Below are 10,988 nucleotides of genomic sequence, written 5' to 3'. Positions count from 1 at the left end.
ATATTGTGTTTAATGATTAGAGGTCAAAACTAAAATTTCAATCTCTAATTTTAATATTTCAATCCTTTTAGTATGTCTAGAAAGTATAGATATAGAGGATTGAAATTTTAGAGACAAAGATTGAAATTTTAATAATATTTTTTTTTAAAATATCTCTATTTAAGTTTTCAATTACAATCTATTCATCAATTTTCATATTTATTTTAAATTAAATATAATACTCAGTTAAGTACATTTTACACCAAATATAATATAAAAATTTAATTCAGTTTCTTAGTCTCTTAATCTTTATCTTTCAATCTCAATCTTTCAGTCTCAGTCTTTCTTCTAAACCTATGCTGATATTGATAGTTTAATTATTTATTAACTGATGGTAGTGGCATTTTTTTAATTAAATAGTTATATTTCTATATTTTTAAAAAGGTAAATAATTAAATCAAATATGTTTTTAGATAAAATATATTTTTTTATCACAAATATTTGTCAAAAATTTAAAAATTATCTTTAATATTTAATTTGTATTAATTTTATCTTTAATATTTTTTATTATTTTTAAATATACTCCTGGTTCTTATGTCATTTATTTGTGTGTAATGTGGCTTTAAAGGCACGAAATTGTGAAATTTTCAAAATGTCCTTCATTTAACTCTTCATCTTTTTTCTTTTGTATTTGAATTCATCCTTATTGCCTCACTTTTCAAAATAAAAGAGTACACAATTAGACACACCTACACTAGAAAAATGACGTTGCAAAGAGAGAATTAGTGAGTGACGAGTGCTAAGTACTAGCAAGTTTAAAACTCAAGATTCAGTGTAAGTCTAAATTAGAATTTAACATTCTCAAAGTTTAGTAAAAAGTGTCACAAAGTTCAAAATAATAACCGAGAGTTTAATCCCGAGTTATTCTCCTTTAAAATCATAATCGAGTGCATTATTATTGGTTATGAAAGATCGAGAGTTTGTTCGCAATTAATGAAAATATAAATAGCAAGAAGGTAAAAACACAATTAAGAATTAAATGACAAGGAACTTAAACTAAAATAGAATCAAGGCAATTAACTAGAGGAGAAGAAAGTAAATTCAAGTTTTAAAAGATCTTAGCAAGGGTTAAGGGTCTAGGATCACTATCCTTGACACTAACAACAACATGATAATTACAAAGAGCAAATCCAATTCATCAACTCCTACAAATTGAGAAGAATCAATTAGGTTTAATTAACCTTGTAACACTCTAATTAGCCTAAGCTTTACCTCGCGTCGTAAAGCAAAGGTTAATCAGAGATTACGACAGTTCTAAGCTCATACATATAATATATAGAAAAGATTAATATAATCTAGAAGTCCGATGAAGATTATAGCTCAAAGACAGGATTTAAAAGAGCAAAACGTGCTAACGAAGTGTCTAACTTAAAGCACAAGAAACAGATGTGATATAAACAAAGATAATAGTATAATAGTGTAATATCATAAGAAACTAGCCACGGCTCGCGTAGTTTAAGCCGGCTAGCCAAATATACAGACAAAAAGGAAACTGAAGTTTAAAATGGCTTATACAGGTTTTGTTCTCTCAATACATGCCTCTAGGCAAAACAAAATACAAAAGTGAGAGATGTATAGCAAAATAAATCAAAAGACTTAAAAGGTATCCGGATCCTCCGCTTCTGTCACCATCCCGGCAACTCACCAAGGTGGGTTGCGACCTGCATCTGAAAAACACAACAGAAATATGGTATGAGAACCGGAGGTTCTCAGTATGGTAACAGTGCCCAATGATGTAGGATATAAGACCCAAGGACACCAAAGGCAATCCTAGACTTCATATCCATCACAAGATTTAGCTTAAGCATACTAAAACAATAAAGCATAACTATATAAACCTTAACATAAATAAACCGGGTAATCTCTCTTAGGGGATTTCTACTCTAACCAAACACCGCTGTCCCGCAGCCTTCACCAACCTATTTTCCATGCGATCCCATCGCTACCGCTTTCCGAACCTCCTCAATCCCAGTAGAAAGCACAAATAATATAAAAGGCGAGTAAAACACAGGTAGGAGCATATAATACAAGTAGTTCAAGTAAGCAAATAGACATGTTATTCAATTAGGCATACAATTGCAAGTCGGCAAAGCAAACAAATAGATAGAAAATGCACATGATGAATGCTTGTCCTACTGGCTGTGATATCACATTGTCGGTTTAACTACCAACCCGACACATCTCCATGGAGACGTTGCCCTTCGGAATCCTCATATGGGAATCCCCGAGATATAGTGCTCGGATCACTGTCCAGGATTTTGCGTCTGCACGCTCTATTGATCCGAAGGGATGCGAGCGGGATACTCTTGCCACAGATCTCACATCTCAACGCAAGCGGGACGAACCACTGCCCTTACGCCGCCACCGCTACCTCGACAGGTGGGATCCAACCGCCGTCCCTGCCGGGCGCATAGCGTCTCATAATCTCAATATAAAATAATAGTGCAGTGGTTTTTCAGAAAACATTTTCAATACATTAGTGATTCCTCATCACACATTCGAGTCCTCGACTCATCTCAACCACTGTCAATTCACATTTTTATTCCGAACTCAACAATTCCTCAATTCTCATCTCATACATCAACCATTCATCACATAACATCAAACCATCCTCAATACGCCAGAAACCTAGGCCTCCGTTTTCTAAGTTTTCCAAATAATATCATTTAAAACCCTTAAATTCTTTCCCAATGTTTTAAATGTCTAAAACTAAGCCCAAGAGTCCTAAAATGGTGTTAGAGAAGCTTTCAACCTTATTGGGAAGGTAGAATAGTTGAAAACAAAGTAAAATTTGAGAAACAGGGCGTGTGCGACCGCATAGGGGTGTGCGCGCGCACGCCCAGAAGAGTTTTCAAAAGTGTGCGTACGCATAGAGGTGTGCGTACGCACAGGTGTCAAAATTTTCAATGTCTGTTCGCTCGAACAACCTGTGCCAGCGCCTCCAACAGACTACCCTTCCCAACATGTGCGTGCGCACAGGGCTGTGCGTACGCATAGGTTGCAATTCCTCCTTGGGTATGTACGCGTACAAGCTGTGCTAACGCTGTGAACAGACTGCCTGCCTTTGCGTGTGCGTACGCACAGGTCTGTGCGTGCGCACAGGTTAAAATTTTTGCAGCATTGTGCATGCGCACAAGGCGGTGCGTGCGCACATACCAGAAATCACAAAATTCAGCAATTTTGCAGAATTTCATATTTTTAACACTAACTTTGAATGATCATAACTTCCTCTATAAAAACCCAAAATTTACAAACTTTATATCAAATTGAAGGGTTTTCAATAAGCTTTAATTTCAAGAAATTTCAATCAATTTTGAAAATTGAGGCAAAAGTTATGATCGAATAAAATTCACCAAAAACCAACCTTTACCAAGTTCACAATTTACCAAATTACTTATTCTCACAACTCAAACCAACCGATGCCAAAATAGAACCATTCCAAAACTCCATTTCTCATCAAAACGTACACTTTATAACACTTTGCACTATTCTTTCCACATTTTCTTTCACATATTATTCTCAACCTCAATATCACATATATCACATATTCACCAATCAACATTATATTACTATCAATTTTCATCATCAACTCAACCATGATTCATATTAATAATCAACAATATTCATTCATCCAAATCCATCATATCTCAACTTCATCATTCAATCATCACAACAGCATCAATTCATTATACATCATCAACCCAAACAATCATCAACAACATATAAATTTCCAACCCTATCCTATAGGTCACTAGCCTAAGTGTCCATAAATATTATATATTACATAGAGGAAACCGAAACCATACCTTGGTCGATTCCCTATATGTACCAAAATCTAAAATTGAGCACAAGCTAAGCTTTCCAACACAATCCAAGCCACCAACAATCACCAATAAGCTCCAACAAGTTCCAATAGCTCCCAAACTCACATTAATCAAACTATATACATATAAATCATCACAAATCAACCTAGGGTTTATCATAAATAAAAATTCACAAGAGTTTAATACCTCTTACCTTTTTCAACAGTTTTGATAGCCAAAATCCAACGCTAAGTAAGGATTAGAGTGAACTTAAACATCCAAAATCACAAATACTTACTTAATCAAAAGCCCTAAATACCCAAAATTTTGAGAAGAACTGAGAGAATTTTGAGCTTTCCTTACTAGTTTCTTATATGAGTTTTGTAGAGCTCTTCACAAGGAACGCGTAGCCGCAAACGATGCGGCGATCGGAGCTCTGCAGCTCAAGATATGAGCTTGAGAAGATTGAAGTGAATAGTGTTCTATCTCTTCTCCTCTCCCTCTTTTCTTTTCAGCATGAAAGTGTGTTTGAGTGTGTTATGGCTGTTTGGATTCATTAATGAGGATTTATATATGTTGGGCTTGTGTCCAACTTAGACCCGGTCTAACCCGTTAGGTTTTTAGCCCGTTTAGCTCAACTTTGGGCCAAACTTTTAAAATTAACGTCCGGTTTTCCATTTCTAATATTTTTCTAAGGTTTTTGACGGTTTTCACTTTTTCTCGTGCGGTACCGGGTAGACTTGAACCGGTTCAATCGATTCAACTGCGGGTTTGCGGTTTTTTACGGTTTTTCGCAGAAAATACATTTTCTAACTCAGAAAAACCCACTGAGTCCAAAAATCACATTTAAATCCTCAATTTCTCACTCTAACTTTTCGTAATCTAATTTGAGCAATATGATCACTTAATTAACCGATTGATTAGTTGCGGTTCTTACAAACCCTAATCCACAAGTTCTAACTAACTTACTAATTGAATTAGTAAAAGATTAGCGTTAGTGGAAACAAAGTTAATTAATATTTTTAAATTATCAATCAACTTGGGTATTAATGACTCATTGTCATCCAATTTCTTAACTCAAGCTAAGAATGTAAAATCTACTCTATAACTAAGTGAGACATTTCATCAAACACTTAGTGTGCATATAAATAAAACTTCATAAATTGCAAGAATAGTAAAAATTATAACTACCCAATGCAAGAAATTAATAACAACTCAAGTAAGTAAAAATAAAGTATAAAATATCAAATTTATTAAAGAAAATTGAGAATTCAACTAGGATTCATAGACTAAAATAGCAAACTAAAGGAAGTAACAATAAATTTTAAGAAACTAGAGTAGCAAAATAAGAAATTATAAACAAAGAACTATAATTAAACAAACTAAAACCTAAAAATAAGAGATAAATTCATAAAAAAAATTAAATTCTAGATAGAAAAGCTCTTTAGAATTCAAGGTCCAAACCCTAAAAAAAAAAGAAAAAAAATAAATATATGTATTGTAGTGTAGTTTCCTTCTCCAAAATTTGGCTTCAAAATATCATCTCGCAACTGTTGGGAGTCTTGGGAAGCCCAAATCATAAATACACATGCTTCAATAATCAAGACATGTGATCCAACCTCGCATACGTGAGAAAAGCTCGCGCATGCGAAATTTTTGTTCATGTGAGGAAATGTCGTTTGCGCGAGCTGCCAGACAGCTTCTTTTTCAAACTGCTTCCTGTAACAACCTAATTTTCAGTATGACATGCTCATACCGAAACATTGAGTGTTACCAACTTGAAGTTACATTAACACTGTTATTAATAATATCAAGCTTGTAATCGGGTTAACGGAACTCGATTTTTATGAAAACCTTCCTCGAAAATTGCAAATGAGCATAAACGCGAGATTACGCAAACCAAAAATTTAAATATGTTGTGACACTCTACCACATAGAATTTTACGTTTAAAAGAGAAGATAGGTTTAAGCATAGAATTTTCGTCACTCTCACAAAACGATAATGGTAGAAAGCGTAGATTACAGAAACAGGAGAAACAATAGAAGGTAGAATTCCAGAGGTGATAGGAATATTTGGATGATAATTGTTATGAAAATTTGGAATATGAGAAAAGAGAGAGGAAATAGAAGTGAATTTGAAGATAAATGGTGGGATAATTTGAAAATTTTATTAAAAAGTCATACAAAATTAGAGTTTAGATACCTTTGTCGTTTGAAATCCATGGTTGAGGGGAGAAAGTTTAGGGGTCTAACATTTTTATTAAAATTTGACCAGTATTTAAACTAGTAAAAGAAAAATGAGTAATTTCACACCATTGGATGAAATCTCACACCATTAAAAACACAAATAATAGCTAATTAATGGTTACAAATCACAAAATTTGCTCTCTAACACTCCTCGTTGATAGGTATAACATTAATTTTTTTTTAGTAGATACTTTTGTCAGCATTAATAAATTTCATAAATACAACATTATTTTTTTTAATTCTAGGAGTTCCTAAAAGAGTACCATAAATAACCAATTTGGGTTGGTCAAGTGGTCAGCTCACTCGTCCGCTTAAGCAAGTGTCGGGGGTTCAAATCCCGCCTTGTGCATGCAGCAACCCATTGGCAGCGGCAGACCCCTAATTGGAACTCCGATTTGCGACAGATTAGTTCTTGACCTGTGGGGTTGAAGGATTGAGCAACAAAAAAAAAAAAGAGTACCATAAATTGCTTGCACAGACGGAGTGGTCCACTGTATCTGCCACCCAGAAACAAAATACAAAAGCAATACTAAATAGTGACAAACCTTCGTCGTCCTTCGCCAATTCCTTACACTCCCATTTGCGACCTTTCCTATGCCCAATTTGATCGAAATTAGAATCCATCGTCCCCAATAATTCCTTTATTATTTTCTTATTATTAAATTATTAATTTTATTTTTATCATTCACAACGCCAACAACTACTTTAGCATTATCAATTTATCATCATCCAACAACAATATCATCATATTCATTCTCCATTGTTTCCTCTCTCTCTCTCCTCGTCATTCGTCAACACTTGCCAACTATTTAAGTTACCCAAAGATGCTTCGTTTTCATCATATCGTTAGAGTTTCTCTATTTGCATCCAAAGCTTCAACCTTTCCTCTTACCTCTCTTTCTCTTTCAACATCAATTCCCAAAAGAACTACCTTCGCACTTCGATCACAAATGACTTCTTTCTCTTCTTCTTCTTCCTCTTCCTCCTCAAAGCTCTTGTTTCGCCAGCTTTTCGAGAAGGAATCGTCTACATACACGTACCTTCTTGCTGATGCATCACACCCCGATAAACCAGCGCTTGTAAGTTTCCAACTTTTTGTTTTCTTTTTCTTTCTTTTTTTTACTGCTGGAATTGTCTGAGAGATTCTATGAAGGTCAAGCTTTTCAAGAAAAAAGTGGGGTCTCCTTATTCTGAATAAAAATTTGATTTTGAAAGTGGGGTCTCTTTCGATATGCGTGCCAAGTGTTTGAGGGATTGCATAATGGTTTATTCTGTTATGTTGAATTGATCAATGATGAATTCTTTTTTTTTTTTAAAACAAATTTAGTTGATAGACCCTGTAGATAGAACAGTGGATAGAGACTTATCCCTTATTCAAGAGCTGGGATTGAAGCTTGTGTATGCCATGAACACTCATGTACATGCTGATCATGTCACTGGGACTGGCCTTATCAAGGTGGGCAGCTGTTGAATTATTGTTATGTTCATTTAATTTGTTTTATATGTGTTTTGTTGTGTACTTATTTTGAATAGAGCAAAGTTCCGGGTGTAAAATCTATTATTTCGAAAGCAAGTGGTGCAACGGCTGATCTTTTTGTGGAACCAGGTGATAAAGTCCATTTTGGTGATCTTTTTTTGGAGGTGAGTCCATAGTGACCTTGATTCTCTTTTTCTACCTTTGTATTGCATACTCTCTGCTGGATTATCTCTAAGGGAATACTTTTAATTATAATTAATCATAAAAAGTAGCAAGTTATGTGATGCAATGAGCTGCATACTTGTTCCTGGACCAGGATTTCAGTAACTATGGGTAAGGCTGCAGCTGCAGGGCTAGTTTGATGTTGCAGCTATTTTGTTCTGCAATGCCCAGTATTTAGAGTGCTATAAATTGAGTTTTGTGTCTCGGGTTTCCTAATGACACGAATTATCAATAATACATTACATTTCATTAGGTTTGAGATTGCTTTTGTAGTCTTTGATAAATTTGAAAATTGGATCCATAAAATATTTGGAAGTGTTAAATAGAATTAGATGCGGCCTCTAGTTATTAAAACAACATCAGTTAAAATACGGCTACTTAAGAACTAGTTAGGCGTATAGATAAATGATAGATATGTCATTAGACATTAGTTGCAGGTCTTTTTTTTAAAAGACATGAGTTGCAGCTTAATCATATATACTAAATTATGATCGCTTTGAAAAGATGGCATTTAAGGCTGAAAACTTTGTTGAGAAACAAAGGAGGCCAATCCATAATGACTCAATGTTATTTTTATCAAGGATGAAATGAAGAATTCTCTTACTAGTTTTGCCTCCTTGTACACTTGGGATAAAAAAAGAGGTCAAGCCATAACTCACTTTTCTTTTGTTGACTGTCGCCTATTCTTTTCCTTTTCATTTTTTTGGTCAAGTGGATTTATTTTTCTTCTTTTGCAAGGGTGTTGATATCGTACTTGTCTTATGATTTATTGTATGAGCTACTCTGTAATACATTTTATGGCATTGCTCTCTGTAGGTTCGAGCTACTCCTGGTCATACCTTGGGTTGCGTTACCTATGTTACAGGAGATGCTTCTGATCAACCTCAACCTAGGATGGCATTCACTGGAGATGCCCTATTAATACGTGGATGTGGAAGGACTGACTTTCAGGTATATAATACTGTATTTCCATTTCCTTTTGTTTCTGCTTCTCAAAGGCCTTCAGAGTTATATGAACGAAGAACAATGGATAAGTTTGCATTTTCCTATAGACTGATACAGGGCTGGTGATTCTTACCATATTATCTTGAAGCAATGAACTATATGTAGTCAATTGTATCTGATTCTGTAATTGTTATGCAGGGTGGGAGTTCGGAGCAGCTTTACAAATCAGTATATTCACAGGCATGACTTTAAGATGATTATGCATTATGTTAAGCATAAACTCAGACAAGTAGACCAAGAACTAAGAGAGATAATATATTTCTTGTTCCAAAAGTTCGGTATAATTATGACTCACTCGCATATTTTTTGGGAACAGATTTTTACACTGCCCAAGGATACATTTATCTACCCAGCTCATGACTACAAAGGATTCAGTGTATGGAAAGTTTTTAGGTTTTTGCTTGCCAAACCTATTATTAGAGAGTTGCTTACAAGTTACTGATTTCAGGTAAGCACTGTTGGAGAGGAGATGCAGTACAATCCACGGCTAACAAAGGATGAGGTAATGCTTGAAAATGTTCATATTTTATAATCTCAATCCACTAACCGAACATATAGTTGTGAAATGTGTGAAGACACTCTTTTAGAGACTCTAATAAGAGATTTACATGTGATTGTGATTTGAGCAAAAGAGAGATCCTCGAAGCATGGAATATGGAAAGTAAGAATCACCATTGGATTATAAATTTAAATCATGTGCGGGTCAGTGAGTCCCAATACCCTGATTCAAGGGTAATTGGAACTTCACTTTCTAACTTTACCAACCTCCTCATTTTAGAGGGTCGGATCTACTATTTGAATGCTTTGACTGACATCCAATTTACAGCAAAGCTAATATTCTGTGATAAATAACTTTTGTCCGGGAAGCTGAGCTCTTGAAAATGTAATCGAGGATTCTTTGAAACATGGTCTATATTCATGAACAAGTTGTTTATAAAATATATAGTTCACATTTTTTCAAATATAATATAAAGAACATTAAATTGCTTCTTCTCTGATTAGTAGATAAGAGAGTAATGGTCTTATATTATCGTGTTTGCTTACCATTCATTGAACTATCTACTACGAGATGCTGTTTTGTTGATCATGAAACATGAGCAAATCCTTTTGTTTTGATCTAGGATCAAGAAAAATATAATTTTCATATTGTGATGACAGAATTTTGATTTATATCTAACTAAAAAGGTTATCAACTTGGAAATTTCATTTATAATAATACTGCTGGTTAGCCCCAAGATATGTAGTACTTCTTACTATTGACATTGTTTATGCCTCTTTTCCAGGAAACTTTCAAGAACATCATGGCAAGTAAGTGCTAACTAAACTCTTAAAGTCTTATCATAATAATAAATTGCTGTAGTAGGTCTTGATTAATTCTTTTTCAAAATAAGCATATGATTAAAAATTTTTTAAACGATAGAAATATAATTGAAAATTAGGTCACCTCAAACTATAAGGTTCTACTTATTATAAATAAAACATCAAAGTTAACTTTTACATGGTTATATTTGATTGTGTGCAACAGATCTTAACCTTTCATATCCAAAAATGATCGATGTTGCTGTCCCAGCTAATTTGGTTTGTGGAGTTCAATCCAAGGTGTGAACTTCTTTTAAGTAAGAAATATTTTTGTGTACTCATTTTGACTCGTTTATCAAGCTAAGTAAATGATTATGTCAAATGAGTCCCATATTATGTCTCATCCAATAGTAGAGGGTGTCTGTGTGAGCAAGAAGCAAGAATGAGTACAAATAACACACTCCAGCAACCAGTTAGTAATGTAATTTACCACGAAAAAGAAGTGTTAATTGGAATTTGAGTTGAACAGAAAATGAAGAATGTAAACTAATAGTAAAATAATGATTGTGGGACTCAATCTAATATAAATATATACTTCAGTGATTATGCTTATTGTTCTCTTCTATTTGATTATCTTCTATGTTAAGGCACGTTACACGTTGAAGACTAAGCTACAGAGCTCTTCGCTTTTTTCTTTTTTCTTTTTCTTTTGGTTGTTGGTACTGAATTTTCATAATTAAGTAACTAACCAATTGGATTAGGGTGAAGAAACATATAATTTATTTGGAAATTCAGGGTTTATCTGATCTTAGGACAAACCTAGATAGAAACAACATTATAAATTTTTAATGGACGCTTTGTTAAATATTCACTATCGAATGAACAACTTTGAGAAC

The 10,988-nt window shown here is 34.0% G+C and overlaps 1 protein-coding gene across 2 annotated transcripts; it reads left to right on the top strand.

Moving 5' to 3' along the window:
• The first annotated feature begins 6,569 nt into the window (after positions 1 to 6,569).
• GLY3 (glyoxalase II 3) lies at positions 6,570 to 10,704 on the top strand. 2 transcript variants are annotated; one of them, XM_088497376.1, is made up of 9 exons: positions 6,570 to 7,168; positions 7,417 to 7,545; positions 7,623 to 7,730; positions 8,605 to 8,739; positions 8,932 to 8,973; positions 9,110 to 9,169; positions 9,242 to 9,295; positions 10,077 to 10,101; positions 10,319 to 10,704. In XM_088497376.1, the coding sequence occupies exons 1-9, from the start codon at positions 6,914 to 6,916 to the stop codon at positions 10,396 to 10,398; spliced, it is 888 nt and encodes a 295-aa protein (XP_088353502.1). In that variant the 5' UTR covers positions 6,570 to 6,913; the 3' UTR covers positions 10,399 to 10,704. The 2 variants fall into 2 exon arrangements, 1 of the variants encoding a protein (XP_088353502.1); XR_015896766.1 differs by lacking the exons at positions 10,077 to 10,101; positions 10,319 to 10,704 and adding an exon at positions 9,574 to 9,676 and having other exon boundaries at positions 6,639 to 7,168; positions 9,242 to 9,454.
• Positions 10,705 to 10,988: the final 284 nt, after the last annotated feature.

The sequence above is a fragment of the Arachis ipaensis genome, chromosome B8 (assembly GCF_059453495.1).
Source record: "Arachis ipaensis isolate K30076 ecotype BB chromosome B8, ASM5945349v1, whole genome shotgun sequence".
Lineage (NCBI taxonomy): Eukaryota > Viridiplantae > Streptophyta > Magnoliopsida > Fabales > Fabaceae > Arachis > Arachis ipaensis.
The sequence above is the reverse complement of the archived record's forward strand: the minus strand, read 5'-3'. Positions and strand labels throughout refer to the sequence as shown.

What these genes read in the sequence shown, in the direction of transcription:
- GLY3 (XM_088497376.1), top strand. Translation starts at nt 6,914, where the DNA reads ATGCTTCGTTTTCATCATATCGTTAGAGTTTCTCTATTTGCATCCAAA. An exon ending in TTGGTGATCTTTTTTTGGAG is followed by an intron (nt 7,731 to 8,604) that starts GTGAGTCCATAG and finishes TGCTCTCTGTAG; the next exon opens with GTTCGAGCTACTCCTGGTCA. An exon ending in TTTCAAGAACATCATGGCAA is followed by an intron (nt 10,102 to 10,318) that starts GTAAGTGCTAAC and finishes TGTGTGCAACAG; the next exon opens with ATCTTAACCTTTCATATCCA.